The sequence below is a fragment of the Ambystoma mexicanum genome, chromosome 2q, assembly GCF_040938575.1.
Source record: "Ambystoma mexicanum isolate Mex_15411 chromosome 2q, UKY_AmexF1_1, whole genome shotgun sequence".
NCBI classification, from domain to species: domain Eukaryota; kingdom Metazoa; phylum Chordata; class Amphibia; order Caudata; family Ambystomatidae; genus Ambystoma; species Ambystoma mexicanum.
Window position 1 is genome coordinate 931266537 of NC_090924.1, and position 17635 is coordinate 931284171.

General features: G+C 45.3%; 1 protein-coding gene across 1 annotated transcript in view; it reads left to right on the forward strand.

Moving 5' to 3' along the window:
- Window positions 1–17635, forward strand: part of TAX1BP1 (Tax1 binding protein 1) — a 1378509-nt gene that overhangs the window by 649265 nt on the left and 711609 nt on the right. Inside the window, exon 12 of the mRNA XM_069648239.1 lies at window positions 11374–11492. Within this exon, the coding sequence (XP_069504340.1) occupies window positions 11374–11492 (119 nt within the window). The remainder of the gene's footprint in view (window positions 1–11373; window positions 11493–17635) is intronic.

The window sequence follows — 17635 nt, forward strand, 5'->3', positions numbered from 1 at the left end:
TGTGCTGTTGGCCGTCCCCCACACGAGGCTCATGATGAGGTGGAGGATTCAACTCCACTTTGCAGTGTCGTGGAACCAGGAGAGGGGCTCTCAGGCCGAAATTATCAGGATCCCTACCTCTCTTCACCCGGACCTCACATGGTGGTCCACGGACTGCAACCTGCGGACAGACGAGCCCGTCCGGCCCCCCATCCCACAGGTGACTATTACCACAGACTCCTCCCTGGAGGGCTGGGGAGCCACCCTGGAGGACCTCTCAGTCCATGGAACATGGACCCGTCAAGAACAGGAATACTACATCAATTGGCTGGGACTGAATGCCATTCGGTTAGCGCTCAGAGCCTTCCTCCCAGGTCTCAGGGGAAAAGTTGTCCTCATCCAGACCGACAACTGGACCAGTATGTACTACATCAACAAGCAAGGGGGGACCAGGTCCCGTTCCCTGTGCAGACTGGCTATCAACACTCGCGCACAAGCCATTTGAGCCTATGACGTCGGCGGACATCAGGCTGGTCACCATCAAGACGGCCCTATTAGTCAGCCTCACGTCGGCGCAACGGATCAGGGAGATCCAGGCACTAGTCGCCTCAGAGCTGTACACCACCTTTCACAAGGATACGGTGGTCCTGCTGACCCATCCGGCATTTCTACCCAAAGTGCCATCAGCCTTTCACTTAAACGAGGAGATCGGCCTTCCTACATTCTTTGCGGACCCAAAAGACGAGCCTCGGAGAGTTCTGCACTCCCTGGATGTCAGGCGTGCCCCGAAATTCTACCTGGACAGGACTTTCGGGCCGGCAGTCTTCCGCAACCTATTTGCTTAAGGAGAAAGACTTTATTGAGGAACAGAAGTTAGCAGGCAATATTTGGACAAACAAGCCTCTGTGAGTACTGACAGCTCTGCAGACTTGTTCTGCCCTAGTATCATATCTTTTGGATGGGTTCAGGCCCAAGATAACCTGCTGTTGACTAACCAGTGGCAAAACATTTCTCATGTAGAGCCCTAAGATGTCCAGCTCCGGTGAAGAGGGAAGGGCTTCAGATGAGGAAGTTGAAGTAATATCCTCAGAGGAAGAGGAGCGTAATAGAGCTTCTAAGAAAAAGAAAGAAGAAAGTTGAAGACAAGGCTGAAGAAACCAGGGATGATTTCGACTCGGACACCTTGATCCACCCACGTTCCTCAGAATGGGAACCACCTGCGAAAATAGCAGCATTCATAAAGAGACGACTCAGGAAACTCTTGGCAAAAGAAGCCAGAAATAAGTTATGGGCGTAATGCCCGAGACCACGTCTGCCAGAAGGTATAGCAGAGACCTCTGATATTGATGACCTCCCAGTCACATTCAAGGGGAGATATGTTAAAGACATTAAAAAAGGACTGGACAGGTCCTGGCGCTCATGCCAGGACAAGATGCTGGGCATGATCGGTCCATTGACAAAAATCATGGAGATGGCAGATGAGGCGAAAGAGAAGAAAGAAGCCATAGACCCAGGTATTCTGTCGAAATGGACCCAGAGAGCGATATGCTTGCTGGGCAACACTAAAAGCGCGATCATGGCATAGACAAGGAGGTCGATCTTAGTAAAGATTGACCCTAAACTCAGTGAGTTGGCCACGTCAGAAGTAGCCTCTTCCGCCAAAGGGAAACCTTTTGGAGACATGTTCATAAAAGAGCAGACAATATTTGCGAATTCTTATGCAGCAATCTATAAATCCCAGGCATCCCTGAAACTGGTATTTGGCAAACAGTTTTTGTGCCGGGCTGGAACCAGCTGCTACTCATTCAATAGGTTCCATAACGATAGATATCAATGGAAACAGGATGCGAGGAAGCCCAACCCGTTCTTTCCTTCTAGAGTAAGAGGGAGAGGTTGGAGGCATGCAGCGAACCAACACCAAGCTAACACAGGTGAGAGTCGAGGCGCAAGCATAGACGTCAAACGCACAGACTTGCGCAGTAGGGGGGAGAGAAGTGCAATATATAGAAAAATGGCGACTGATTTCATTAGATGCTTGGGTGCTAGACACGGTACAGGGTTTCCATATAGATTTCTAAGGCAGACCAAAACAAGTGAGATGGCCCAACACATTAGTGCAGAGCACGGCAGACGAGGAGTTGTTAGATGCAGAAATAAGAGAGCTAGCGCGCAAAGCAGCACTAGTGTAAGCTTCAGATACGACAGGGAGTTTCATAAGCAATATGTTCCTAGTGAAAGGGTGCCCACAAATTAAGACCGATTTGTACATTTATGAGAAGTAAACGGTTTTGTAGTATACAGACATTTCAATATGGAGGACATACATCTCCTAAGAGACATTTTGCAGCAGAATAGCCAGAATAGACCTCAGAGATGCATACCTGACCATACCCATTGCGGCCGAACAACAAACGTTTCTGAGATTTCGGTGGAAAGGGCAAATATGGGAGTTTATATGCCTACCCTTCGGGCTAGCATCATCCCTGTGGTGCTTTACGAAAGTGATGAAGCTGGTGGTGACCTTCCTCGGGGAACAAGGGATCCGGCTAATCATTTCTCTAGACGACATATGTTTAATGTGTCAGGACAGACTACTGATCAAGGAACAAGTGGACACCACTTTAGACCTCCTTCAGCAACTAGGGTTTCTAGTAAACTCTGAGAAAGCTATTTTACAGCCGGAGCAAAACATGGAGTTCCTGGGCTTCAGGATAGATATAGTGTAAGAGAAGTTTAGCCTCCCCTTGACCAAAGTAAACAATATCAAAAAAGAAATGAGGAACACGCTAGCAAAAGAAATAATGTCATTGAGTGAGATAGCTAGACTTGTCGGACGCCTGGCATCTTCAATTCCGGTTGATCTTCCCCAGTCCTCTATATTAGAGAGCCTTCCAAAGATTCAAGATCCAACACCTCAGCTCGGGTGTATCTTACGAACAAAGTATACCCCTCACCCTAGAGGCAAGGGAGGAATTAAGTTTTGGTTGCAACACATGGATACCTGGAATGGAAGGGCAATATTTGGCTCATCCCCGGACCTGGTGATGGAGTCAGATGCCAGCAGGTGGGGAGAGGGAGCCAGATGTGGAGATCTGTCAACAGGGGGCAGATGGTCGGAAGAGGAACTGAGCTATCACATAAGCTGCCTGGAGATCCGATCGGGCTCGTTCGCAGTGAGATGCCGGATGCAGGAGAGGGCACCATGTTACGTTCTCCTCAAGATGGACAACGTGTCAACAGTTCGATGTATAAACGGACTGGGAGGCACAAAGTCAAGAATGCTAGCGTTAGCGAAATGTTGGCACCTTTGCCTACAGAGAGAGATCGGTGACGGCAGAGGATCTTCCGGGCCTACAAAACGAGATTGCCGACTGGAACTACAGATTCCTCAGGGATGCCAGCGATTGGAAGCTGGATGTGAGAGTTGTCCAGAAATTATTCACAAGATGGTGTCCATGCAGAACAGACCTGTTTGCGCCTAGAAGGAACAGGCAAATTGCACGGTTCTTCAGTTGGAGACCGGACCCATAGGCAGAAGCGATAGATGGATTCCTGCAACAGTGGGGTGTGTCCGAGCACGGAATGCAAGCGCCCACCCCCTTCCTTCGCAATGATAGCGAGGACGCTGGCCCTGGTGAGGAGACAGCAAGTATCCATGGTGCCGATTACTCCAGATTCGAGGGGGCAAGCAAGCATAGTTCCCGGATCTGTTAGGGATGTCCCACGGCCCGATAGCTCTGCCGATGTTCAAACTAATAGTGAGGGAGCCCTTAGGAGGAAGTCACCCGTTGGTGAAGACAGGCAACCTCAGTTACATTGCATGGGCAATTTCAGGGGATCCTGGGCTAGGCCCGGAATATCGCATGAGGCTGAGTATATTATTGAAGAATCCTGGGTGCCTGGGACCAGGAAAGCATACAGATCAGCCAAGTCAACACGGCACATTTGGTGCATGGAAAGGAAAGTACATTCCACTGGAACAGATGTGGTACACGTAGCTAACTTCCTGGCACAGTTAGCAGCACAGGGCAAAGCATATAGGATTATTAACACAGCCTGTTAAGCTATTTCAGTGGGACACCCGAAGATAGAGGGACTGCCGGTGCCACTAATTTGCAGACTTCTGAAAAGTATTAGAATAATTAGACCTCCAGGGCAGAAATATCAACAGGTATGGGGCGTGGATAAGGTCCTAAGAATGCACACATTATTTATTTATTTTTATATTTATAAAGTGCCGGTAGCCCGCAGGCATCAGGGAGCAGACGACAACAGGAAATACAGCCTAAAAAAACAGACACGCTAGTTGAATAGAGCGGTTTTCAATATTTTCCTAAATGATAAATGATTTCTTTCTGCAGATAAGTCTTTTTGGAGGTTATTGCCAAACGTTATCCGGCAAATTGGCTATGCTGCTGTGCTTACTTTCATGAAGAGGGTTTCAGAGCGTTAGAGGTCAATAGGAAAACCATATTGCGAGAAGAACGAAACACTGCTGAGATCAATGTCATATGAAGCATTCCCTGATCATCCTAAACTATGCCCGGTAAGTTGCATTTTAGCATACAATTCCATGACTAGACGGTTGCAACCCATAGGAGTGACAGTTACTCATCGCCTTAAAAAAAAAACAACCCTATCGGGCAGTGGCATCAACTACACTAGCAAGATGGGTTATGTTCCAAGCGGGAGTAGATACCGATAGCTAAGGGGCCCCATTCAGTGAGAGGGCGATGGCCTCAAAGGCTTTTCAGACAGGGGCCAGACTAGAAGACATTGCAAAGGCAGCAGTCTGGCCGAAAGAGTCGACTTTTAAAACATTTTATTTCAAGCCAGTAGAAAAAATGGCAACGTTGGTGGGGTAAGTAAGCTTTGAACAAGCATAATCCGAGCCTCCGGTTCTTGACATAGAATTCAGATTTTCCATACCTACGTTGCAGAAAGTCGTAATTCTTTTAGACACGGAGGTGAAGAATTATCCCACCCGAGTAATCAAATGAATGTGTGCTGTAGTGGGATGCTTTAATGTAATGTCATGATTGCAAAGTGATGATACATTTGGTTGCATGCATATGTCGATTACCCACCCATTAGGACCGGCAGGCAAAAATATGGTTTGTTTTGCAGGTTCCATGGCGGAGAACAAGCCAACAGATTCATGACATTTTGCTTCAAGGGAACAATTCCACTGCGTTTACCAGTTTGGATGCTACAGTTCTGAAAGGATCAGCGAAAGAAAGAGGAGTTCATAAGATGGTGGACAAGATTTATAGGGATGGACAGAGACTATTGGTTTATTAAGGTCACATGTTTGGAAGGACCAATAACACTAAGGATTACAAAAACTCAAAACATATGGAGAGTGTCGTTTTTAAGCATTTTGTATGGATGATGTTATTTAAATTTGCTGCTCGAGAAGTAAAGTTGAGTCATGCATAATCCTTCGCCTCTGTGCCTTTAATCGGAATTATGACTTTCTGTAACATATGTATCGAAAATCTGAATTCTCCTACCCATAAACCCAACCATCACGGAGGTTAACTATGAAGTCATTCATGTCTTCAAAAATTTCAGTTTGTTCTATGTTTGGTACATACGTTCCCAATAATAGAATGGCCCGCCCCATCAACTTCCGCAGTATGCCTACATTTCTTCCCTCCCATTCTGAAAGTGCTTTTTGTACTGTCGGAGCAGCAGTTTCACACCCATATCAATACCCTTCTAGCACATGAGGAGAAGGAGCCTATCACCTGCCCTTTCCAGCTACCATCCAGTTCATGTATATATGACCCAACAAGATGTTTCCTGCAGGTTTGCTAAATCTCCTTTATGCCTGATGAAGTACGAGTTCATCTTGTTCCTTGTAACTGCATTGTTAATCCCCCTAATATCCCAGCAGATTATTTTCATCTAGTAGGCTCCATCGCTCCAATGCTCATGACATTTGCAACATTATTAACAAGGAAACACCCCAATCCGACAGCTGGGGTGCTCACCACATTCCTAAGCTTTACAGAAATAATGAAAACGAGAACAGTGACAAACCCCCCATACCCACCCCCAAACGCATATACCCAAACAGTGGACACAATCCATCAGCACAAATGATAACGTATTCACCCTTTGAAACTCACATGGATGTTCTACCCACAATCCCATTCTCTGCCTCCAAGTAGGTGCAGTAATGCAGGGTAGGAGAAGAACTCTACTGGGTGACTGCCTCTAATTCAACTCTGGATCATATCATTCTAATCCACTCTGAAAGCCCTCAACGTCAGTCCATTGTTACTTTTCGCAACATAACCATTTCCCCCATAACCCACGGCCTGTTATCTTCACGCTTATATATGCAGGGAGTAATATCCCACGTTAACACATACATACCTCCCCCTTAATTACCAAATGGCCTCCCTCATACACACCCTAGTTGACACCGGTATAGGCATTCCTGAATCTATACCACCAAAGTTCTGATGAACCATCACATACGTATCGGGCACGTATCGGGCATCTCATTTTAGGTGACAAACCCTGTGCCCAATTGTAAAGCATCAGCTCCCAGTTCATGTACTACCTCATCCACCGATAAAGTTCGGGTAGTGAAGTGTTTCTTTTTGCAACTTTAGCTCCATAGATTGCTATGGGACCCCCAGTCCTTGTGCTTATTTTTTAGCCATGCCCTGCCTTTTGAAGGTCAGTAAAGCCTTCTGATTTACTTCCTTGCATGCTTTGTTCATTCTTCTGGGAAAATTGACAAGTCCCTAAGACTGACAGTACTGAGAGACTTTCTTTCTTTTGGATTGTTTGCATTTTTACAATTGCACTCATCACCTTACAATGAAGTGCAGTTAAGATACCTTGTATCCTTATAACGTTTTACAGAACATCTTTTTGGTTAGTTGGCTACTATGCCCAACACAAGCTGGTGGCAGCTGAGTGATAAGTGTTTTTGTTTTTTCATGTGCACTTTAGCATTTAACGCAAATAGCTACTAAAGGTGGCTTGCACCCTAAAATGGCAGTGCCATGAGATGTTTGCTTGTTTTTTGGCCATATTGTTCTTTGGCCTTGTTGCTTCTTTGGTCAGTCACTGCCTTACCTTACATGGTAACCCCTTTCATGGGGAAAGCTCTGCGTTTGCAGGCCAGTGGGCTTTGTGTGTGACCCAGAGGAGGGGACTGTCTGGTCCCAGTCCACATCCTCTGGCACCCAACATTCTGTTGCTGGACAGATCAGATGACCAGTGGCTGTCCAGGATTGCACAAACCTGGGCTGTTTGAATGTTGCAGATCCTTACATTGGTAGCCTTGGGCATGCTCCTAACCTGTATCTTGGATAAAAGGAGGGCTCCTCCTGCAGCTACTCAACAGATCATTGTCAAATCCAAAACCTCTACAAAGAAGAGCAGTCCTTTTACATTCCGAGCACAACTCCTGCAGCTGACCACCATTGACGCCAGTGATTACCCCGGTGAAGCTCTGCTCCTCTCCTTGATCTCAGAAGAGCCTCCTTGGTGCTCAGACACTTGCACAGCTGGGAACAACCAGTACCGGCCACTGCTTGAGGATCCATGCCTTGGGAGTGTGAGGCAGGCATGGCATCGCAAGTAAGGACACAGACACAAAGGTACACGTTTCAACACCTTTATTAAGTTTTACTGGGGTTGAAGACTTCGTAGCTGGCCCTAATTCTATAATGAGAGTAGTCTCGACCGTCAAAGTAAAATAAAATAGTTCAAGTCAGTCAGTCAAAGAAAAATGTCTGTGGCAGAAACCCCTACTTGCCCTCACGTTTCACAATAACTAAGTGTGGGAAAATTTATGAAAATAAAAAGTGTATCAAAAAGAATGTCGGAATGACAATAAAAGGGACTCAACACTCCCTTCAAAGTATGCACAGTTCAAAGATTTCCCATAAATCTGTTGGGCTTCCTTCACCTGTATCCATGTCAGTTCAATATGCATCACAGTTCTCTTCAATGGATTCTTTCGGGCTTCCCTCACCCGGCTTCACAGCTCTAAAATAAACCGATATTCACAAATTTCCTTCTTGGTTCCTTTCACAGGCTTCCCTTGCCGGTCTTCAAACATTTAAACATGGCTGAAACCCTTTCCAGCCAAACAGCTCTGCTCCATAGAGCTCGGGGAGAACTTTCTTCCCCAATCTTTGTACTTCTCTTTCACAATGTTCCCCTGTCTCAACCCTGTGCATGACCACTCTGACAATAGGATTGATTTCTTAATGTCGATGCCACTTGCACTTGGTTCCGCAGAGCTGGCCCTCGGCCACTCTGTTTCTTATTTCAAAAAAGCATATAGTTTATTAGGAGGGGCCCACAGCCACTCTGTTCCTCGCTTCACAAAAGTTCACTTTCACATTAGCCTTTCAGGATCTCTGCACGCTTTCCTTCTCTTGTGCCCCTTCCTTCAATGGCTTTCAATAAATTCCACTTAAATTATTCAAAGTTTTGTTATTTTCCAAGAAGCGTTTAACGTGCTTTCTCACATGGCACTGCTCCGTTACTTTGTTTCTCATTGGCTCCCTCGCCGGCTAAATACATTCAAGCTTTCAGTTCAATGTCGTTTATCCTTCAGTGCGTAGCTTTGCGTGTAACACTGCAGCTTTCATAATCGCAGGCATCACAAACCGGGCTCTCCCTTTCTTTGAGCTCAACGGCTAAGATTGCTTTCCCGCATTCTTCTGTTTTCAGCTCGTCTAGGTCAGGGTCTTGCCCACATGCGCCTCAAACACTCACTTGCGGCCCTGCTTCCCCATGGAGGAAACAAGCAGTTTGCTGGGGCATGGAACAAACGGATTAGCCATCTCCTCGTCTCCCTTCTCTGAACTCTCCGGGCTTCTTGGAGACCAGGCTCCCTCGCCACGCTTTCTCCTGCCTCAACTTGCAGCTCTCTCTCTGCTACTACTCTTGTCTCACCATCCAGCTTGCCTTCCTTCTTGGCCCCCATCTCGCTCGCTGTGGCTTTTTATGCTCCACCTTTTATAGTTTTGAAAACAGTCCATGAGTTTAAGGTGTGTGTGATTGTGACGGAGTGCCTAATCCTGCCTGACTTTATTAGTGGAACAATGCCAGTACATGTTATTTGTGGTAATCTTCCGAGTCTGTCTTCCTCGTCTCAGTAGATGGGCTGATAAGTAAAGCGGGGGGGAGTTATGGCAGTTGTAGTATCCCATAAAGGTAGTGGGAATATGGGGTAAATAACTGTCAGGAAATGGGGGATACCATGTCTCACCTTCCAGTGTCTCCTCCCCACTTCCTGAGGATCCCCTAGCCAGGTGATCCTCCCTCGCTAGTCCACCCCCAGTGTTGGTATCCAGTAGCGATGGACCTTCACTGGCCACCTGAATAAGGGATCCCAGGGACTGAGTCATAAAACTTCTTCAGGTTTGTTGCCGTATCCTTCAGAAGTGTCCCTGGACCACCCGGTGGACAGGCCGGCTCTTGTATGGACTACCACACTGCAGCTGTCGTTTGGAGTTGAGTCGTGAAACTTGGCAGTTTGCCAACATATGCTACAAGTTTCTTGTCCCTGCAATTTCCGTCGACTTACTACAAGGGAAGCTGTGCTGGCGCTGCTTCTGTGTTCGCCGCTGTATGATCGCCTGTTGCCGCCTGGCCATGGGGATCTTCATTGAACCAATCCTTTAATCCTGTCAGGTGTCCTGAAGGGTCTGCACCTTTTCTTCATTTGGGGTTGTCTTCTGGAAGCTGACAGGAACCGTTTGCTGTGCATCGTGGCCAACCACTGACCCGAAAAGTGACCTCTGCACCTGTGACACCTGGGCCTTTCTTACACAAACCAAGTGCAAAGGATTGTTTCCCCAAGGAATTCCGGAAGACCTGCAGTGTCATTTGGAAGAATCCGAGTCAGGGTGTAAGTTAACATACTTGTTTCTGCACCCCCCTGTCCTCCATAGAGTAACATTGGCCGTAAAGCCCTTGCCCCCAACTATTGCCTGGCCTGGGCTCTGGTCATTGAGCCGGGCTAAAGATCTTTTCCTAGTGAATGGGCTAGATTGGTGTACTTACTTGATTTTGGGAAAATACTTCTCTAACTTTTACAAACTTTACTAAACACCACCACCAGCACACTGCATCATTTTGACTTGTGACCTTCGGGCACAAGGCCCCATATCAACTTAGAGTTGGACATATATGACAGGGAAGCTATTATGTTGGTGCTATTTATTTTCTCCTTGCATCCGACTAGTCTCAATTCTATTCTCCAAGAGATAAATATGTATCTTTGTTATATATGGTTTTGATTGACAATCCTTACCAGTGATTTCTATATGCTTAGTGTGTACTGTGATGAATCCTACGGACTCCTCACTAAACGCCTGCCTAAAGTCTCTTTCCAGGTGGCCAGGGAAAGGCAGACTCTTCCTGACCCTGACCTTGGGGGTGGTGTTCTGTGGAAGCATCACCTGGGAGGAGACAGGGCCCAGGGGAAAGAGAGGACTCATGGGGTGAGACGCAGTATTTCTCTCTCTTTAGGAAGAACATCTCACAAATGCCAAAGTATGTAATGGGTTGTTGTCATAACAATCTTTCTGTTCCGCAGGTTGAACATCTGAAAGTGGGTAAACCTAATGTGAATCCCTTTGGCATTAAGAGAAATAAAAACCCTTCTAAGACCCGGGATACTCCTAAAACTTAAACTCCCCTAACTCCCAAAAATATAGTGAAAGGAAGTTTATGAATAATAATGGTTTAAACTACATGAAACTTGATTCCTCTTTTCAATTAAGTGTGGTGTCTGATCCTTATGATATTTCTTTAGAAAATGTTATGGAGCACAGAAATAAAGTTATGAGTGAAGAAGAAACCATAAAAACTGACTTTGGCATTTGAGACTTAAAGTCCCATAATTCTCTAAGTACTGGGACGAGGAAGTGGGCTAAAGCGGAACAATGTTGCAGGAGGGATCAAATAGTTAATTGAAATGACCCACACTTGAGGCAGACCAGAGGCTTGAAATGACCCCTCTGCTGCAGGCATTTGGGAGAAATTGCTTCCCTCTCCTGTGTAAGAGGCAAACTCTGACTGTGAGACAGGTTTATTTAATGCCTGAATGGGTATGCTGATTGCAATGGGTCAGAGGAGCACACAATTGATCCACAGGACGTAAGTGAACAGAATGCTTTTTCATTTCTGATTTTCCAGCTGAAATGTAGTAACTTAGTGAGGCAGAATCTTTAAATGGTGGGCACCAATAGAAGAGCTGCCTGTGCCTACTCTGTGGGTTTTAACAGTAAGGATTACTTATGTCATTTATATCTGCAGCTTGGTGTTTTTCTATCATAACCTAGTTATGTTTGTTTTTGTTTTTAAAATTGTATGATTTTACAAGTAATCTGTATTTGACATTTTCAGCGAGCCCATTTTCATCGGACTCAATATCTGAATGTGTAGTAAAGGAGCAAGTGCGAGAAATGAGCAAGGAAATTACTGAGAATACTGAGAGGTACAAGAGGTGCAAGCAGATGTTGTCAGTAAGTAAAAAGCTGGGTTGTTCCATCATAAATAATACATCAGATTGATATTGTGGACCGCATAGTGCTATGGGATCAATTTAAAATGCAGAGAATGTGATTTGAAAATGTTTATTTTACAAAGAAACCATTTCACAGACTTAGGGTAAACTGAAAATAAAGATGGAGTGGGGCACTACATTTAAAGCAGTGGAGGACAATTCTAGCTTGCTTAAGGACTGGGCTCTGCCACCTGGCGGTCAAATAATGTCACTTAGTCTGCAGGGTTTTTAGGTGCCTATAAACTCCTTTCTTGGCTTGGTTAATAAGTCGCTCCTCAGCTCCTAATAGAGGATTGGACTTCGCCGGGCAGAGAGAGAAGATGGCCAAAGACAGAAGTAATGGGTATAGGAGGCTGAAACATCCCTTTCCCCATGGCAGCAGAATCCTGCCTGATGGGGGCTGCTCCAATGTGGGAATAAAAAGACAACTTTTTTTTGGACTGACTCCAAAGAGCATGATATTCACATTGAACCCTTCTCTTTCCTCTAGCCACTGATCTAGTACAACCTACAGACCCAGATACAGATACTTCAAGTGAGGCAGCAGTAGGATGTGCTAATTCAGTCTTCTTTCTACACAAAAGTGAATTGAGGCTCGATGCAGACCTCTGGCTTCACAAAAGACTTGGCTAACAGGTCATCCAAAACTCCACTCTGCTGTTTTATGGCGGCATTCTTGTATTCTTTTTTTTTTTTAATAACATGTTTTATTGTCTTTTTGTGTTAGAATACAATAACATATAAACTTAACCTAAAACTGTGCATACATGTGGTAGAGCTACATGAGGGACCTCTGCCTATATGCAGACCAACGTAGAAACACAAGTGAGGTTAGGAATACAGTAGATATTGACCATATCAAGTGTCCCTTGACATTTCACGTTCAGTTCTTACAGATGACTAGAGGATTTAATGGCCTAGCCATTATGCCCAGAGGCGACGAGGATGTTAAACTAAAAGCTGGATTATTTCAAATTGTACCGGTTTCCCATCTCTTCCCCCATACTTTGTCTGCTTTGCCCGGGCACCCTCTTGCTTGGTAAACCCGTCGTTCCATTGGGATAATTGCGTCTGTCTGATTTCCATTGTTCATACTGTGGAGTGATCTCAGAACCCCATAGTTGCGCTATGTTTCGTTTAGCTATGCCGGTGGATGTTGAGACCAATAGCTTTTCAAAGCGCGATAGGTCCTGTTCTGTATCAATACCCAGTAGAAGGAGTTTGGGGTCAATAGGGATAGGTCGGCCTAAGACTCTGGCGAGTCTATCACAGCAGCTACGCCAGAAGTGTTGTACTTGTGTACATTGCCACAGAATGTGATAGAATGTACCCTCTTCTTGCTTGCAACGTAAGCATTTTGGATCAGATGTCTTGCCCCACTTGTATAGCGCCACCCAAGGGTAATATATTCTGTGGAGTATTTTCAGCTGAATGAGTATGATTCTTGCTGAGATCGCCGTTTCCCTGGGGTACATCAGGGTCTCAATCCAGTCTTTGGGTAGAATCGCCCTTATGTGCCCTGCCCATTTGAGTTTCAGGCTCGAGAGCTCTCTTGGGGCAAAGGAGGCGATGGCGTTATACATGGTAGATGTGATCCTGGCTTTCACACTGTCGATAACTATATTTCTCTATATGGGCGTGCACTCTGGCATTTCCAATAAGCGGGCTCTCTGTTTCATTAGTGCATGGTGTAGCTGATTATAGTGGAAACTTTCAGTGGCAGGGAGACTGTGTGTGGACGAGATTCCGGCAAACGGGATTGTTTGATTATTTGCATATACCTGCTCGATGGTATGAATACCAGCCGTTACCCATTTAGGGAGATTGTCGAGACCTGAAAGATGGACGTTGTTCCAGATGGGCTGGACCGGGGTGAGTATTTTGTCCCAACCTATGTACTTATGAGTATCTCTCCATATTTGGGCTGTGTGGGCTGTGATCGTGCCCTTAGGATGATGATTCACGCTAGTGTATAGGCTTTCAATCGGGGTCATATCATGACGGACAGCAATCTCAGCCTGTATGTGGGGGAGCTTTGGGTCTCCGTGCAGAAATGTTGTTTGTCGCCGCCATCTGTGACGCCCAGTAGTAGACCTGGATATTTGGTAGCCCTATTCCCTCCTCCCAGACTGAGCGTTGGAGGGTTTTAAGCGCTATTCTCGGGTGTTTCCCTGCCCATAGGAGCCTACCTGGTGTTTTGTCTATTGTGTGGAATTCTACAACGGGAATACTGAGAGGGGCGTTCTGGAGGATATAGAGGAATTGGGGCAGGGCCAGCCTTTTGAAGAATGCCGCTCTGCCTAACAGCGGCAATGGCAGTGATGCCCAGTGAGCTACATCTTGCAAGTATCTTTTGATCAGGGAGTGTAGGTTTTGGGTTACATAATTGTCAAGTCTGTTTTCTGTTAGGACGCCAAGGTATCGTAACTGTGTGCTTTCAATACGGTATGGGGAGCCGGAAGGCGGAATGCAGTGTATCACCTTTACCGGAAAGAACACCGATTTCACCCAATTCACTCTTAGTCCGCTAAAGACCCCATAATCCACCAGTAATTGAGTTACTATAGGGCAGGAGACCGCCGGGTCCCCCAGATACACTAGAAGGTCATAGGCATACAGGGACACCCTGTCCTCCCACTCTGAGTTCCAGCAGAAGCCGCGCCACGTGGGTGAGCTCTGTAGGATGACTGCTAGCGGTTCTATTATTAATGCGAATAGCATAGCAGAAAGTGGACAGCCTTGCCTGGTACCCTTATCCAATGGGAATATACGCGAATGCCATCCGTTTGCCCTTACATCTGCTAGTGGGCAATTATAGAGGAGTTGGACCCATTTTATAAAGGAATCACCAAATTGCATCTTCCTCATGATCGCCCATAAAGCATCCCAATAGACAGTGTCGAAGGCCTTTTCGAAGTCTATGGCCAGTAATGCTAGTGATTGTTGTAGCACGGGTGCTCGTTCTAATGCCAGATGGAGTCTGCGAATATTCATTCTCGTCGACCTTTGGGGCATGAAGCCACACTGGTCCGGGTGTATCGGTGTTGTGATGACTGCTTGGAGTCTATTTGCTAGCACTTTGGCCAACATTTTGGGTTCACTATTGATTAGGGATATGGATCTATATGAGCTGGACTCATCAGGGGGTTTGCCTTCCTTGGGGATCACTATTATGGTGGCCTTACGATGGTCCGGTGTGAGCCTTCCTTTGGTTAGGGAGTGCTCGAACATGTTGAACATCTGCGTGGATATGTCCAGGTGGTTCAGCTTCTTCCAGATATCGATCGGGAACCCGTTGGGTCCTGGCGTCTTGCCCGTTTGTAGCTGGGAGATGGCTGCATATATTTCATCCACTGTTATTTTGCTTTCTAACATGGTGACCTGTTCCGTGGTAAGTATTGGGAGATCAACGTTGTCAAGCGTGTCATTGGCTGGTGTGGTGGCCGGGGGTTGTAGAGATTTTCGTAGAAATCCGCAAACCGCTCTGCTATCTCCGCATCAGTGGAGACTGGTTCTGCGTCTGCTGTCTTAATACCTTTCACCTTTCGATGCCCCTCTTCTCAGCATTCTTGTATTCTTGAGGTCTAGTGTTGCCACCTCTTCTGCTTCTTTTTGAGTAGGTACAATAAATGTTTGGATGCTTACAGCTAGAACGCCCATCTACATCTTAAAGAAGGTAATGTGGATGCCCTTTTAGCAGTAGGAAAATAGAAGCTGCAAATTAAGTCTGGGGACTTCAAACCTTTTTCAGCCCAGGGAAGGCGCAAGCTTTCTTTACTTTAAAACATTTATTACGCGCATCCATGGACCCTGGGGATTTAGGGCGCGACAACACACACTCAACATAAATACAGATAGGCCCTGGGGAATCCTATATCCAACTGTCAATAGTTTAGTTACCTATGATAACATGAGGGTTTTCAGTTTCTTTTTAAATGGTTCCATAGATTCCAGACTTCTTAGATCAGGGGGAAGATTATTCCAGACGACTTTAGGAGCAATTGCAGAAAAGGCTGTGTTCACCACTTTGGCAGTGCGACATTTCGGGATGATAAGAAAGTTCTGATTATTAGATCTTAGTGATCTGTCACAGGATCTTGTCACCAATAGCTGCTGTAAATAACCCGGTATCATACCCAATCTACATTTCTGGACGATCGTTAAAATTCGGAATCGAATTCTCGCTTCAATCGGGAACCAGTGTAGGGACCGTCTGGCCGATGTAACATGGTCTCTACATTTAAGCCCCTTTACTGCTCTGACGGGTCCGTTCTGACAAACATGGAGTTTATTCTGACTAGTCTTATCAATGCCTGAGAATGTGAAGCAGGAATCAATTTTTGCTCCGATGATTGCTCTGGCAATCGTTTCTGCATTCTATTGGGTGATCTGGGTTCTTAAGTGAGCCAGCAGTTTAATATAGTAAGCGCATGATGATACCAGAGTGCTTATATGAGGTCTTATGGTGAGATGCTGGTCAAGTATTACACCAAGAGTTTTAACTCTCTTCAGCGGAGCAATCATTTCTGCTCCTATATGAAAGCTTTCATATTCCGTGCCCAGTTTCTGTATCATACGAGTAGATCCAATTACCATCAACTCGGTTTTGTCCTTATTGAGTGCTAGTTTATTATGAATCATCCATGACTCAATAAGGTCAAATACTTTAATTTCTGTTTCATCCAGTTCATGATTCCCAGTTAATGGGACGACACATTGCGTGTCGTTGGCGTAGTTCGTAAAAACTACGCCCTCATAAGCCAGCCTAGCAAACACTGGGACAGTAAAGATATTATAAAAACATGGTGAGGTGCATGCACCTTGGGGGACTCCGCAGTTAATGTTAGTTGGTACCGATTTGGCTTCTCCAAGTTAGACCCTACTTTCACGATTGCATAGAAAAGATGACACCCATTCAGTAGCAAGTGGTGAAATCTTTGCAGCATCCCTTAACCTGATGGACATGAATGAATGAATGAATGGTCCACCAGGTCAAAAGCGGCCGATAAGTCCAACAGCATTAGTAATGATAGTATGAAGTATAAGTAACCTGGAAAAAGACTGCGCCAAATCCTTGCAGAGTAAATTTATTGCTCAAAAAGAATTTGCCCTTAGAACTGATGACACGTGTTATGGTCCTCCAAGGACCTTTTTCAAATCAGGGCTATTGATTTGTCTTAACATCATATAATCATAAAACAAATGAAAACATAATAAAATAATCACATTGGTAGACATGTGTATATATCAAAAATAAAACGACAAAGTGAGATTGAATATGCATCCAAAAGAAGAGTGTAAATACATAAAGCGTACATGGATGTCAGAAATAAAAAAACAGACAAAAATGGGGTGGGGAATGAGGGGGCGGAGAAAGCAGGGGTGAGATTAGGAGAGAGATAGATACAAAGCTATTGTTAGTTGTGAAGCATTTAACAAAGTATAAGCATTATTATAATCATTCGTGTTTGTTCATATCAACAAATGTATGAAAAATGTTAACTTGTAGTCATGTAAGGTGCCCCCGTTACATAATGCGAAAAATGAGCTTCCATATATTGAACGGGTAAATCCCTTTAATTGTAAAATAGATACATATACAAATTGTTGTATTCCTTGATTAAAGAATCTTGATAGTAAAAATATACTTGGTACTGGGTTTCAAACTCGAAAATAAGTGGTGAGGAAAGGTACACGTATTATTGGAGTGGCTGGTCTAATCGGTAAAAAGCGCACAGACGCGTGTGCGAAAAATACACTTAATCATATGTGGTCCATAAAAGCGCATCTTAGCTAAACGCGTGAAAGAGTAATCGCGTGAAAGCGTTTGTGTGTTGACAAGTACCATTGGCTGGAAGTGCACGATCGTGTGCGCGATATTACATATTATAACGAGTAAGAGGGTCTATACAAGTGACAAAAGCACGTTCTCGTACGCGAAACTACACGCATCTCAGGATGCGAGAGGCCATGAAAAGTCAGACGCTCTCTTACCTGCTGTTCACAATAAAAGCGTCCGATCGCAAAGTTGCTAAGAATCTCGAAGGGGGCATCGTTAAGCAACCGCTCTGTGATTATATCCGTTGCTAAGATAGCAAGTAC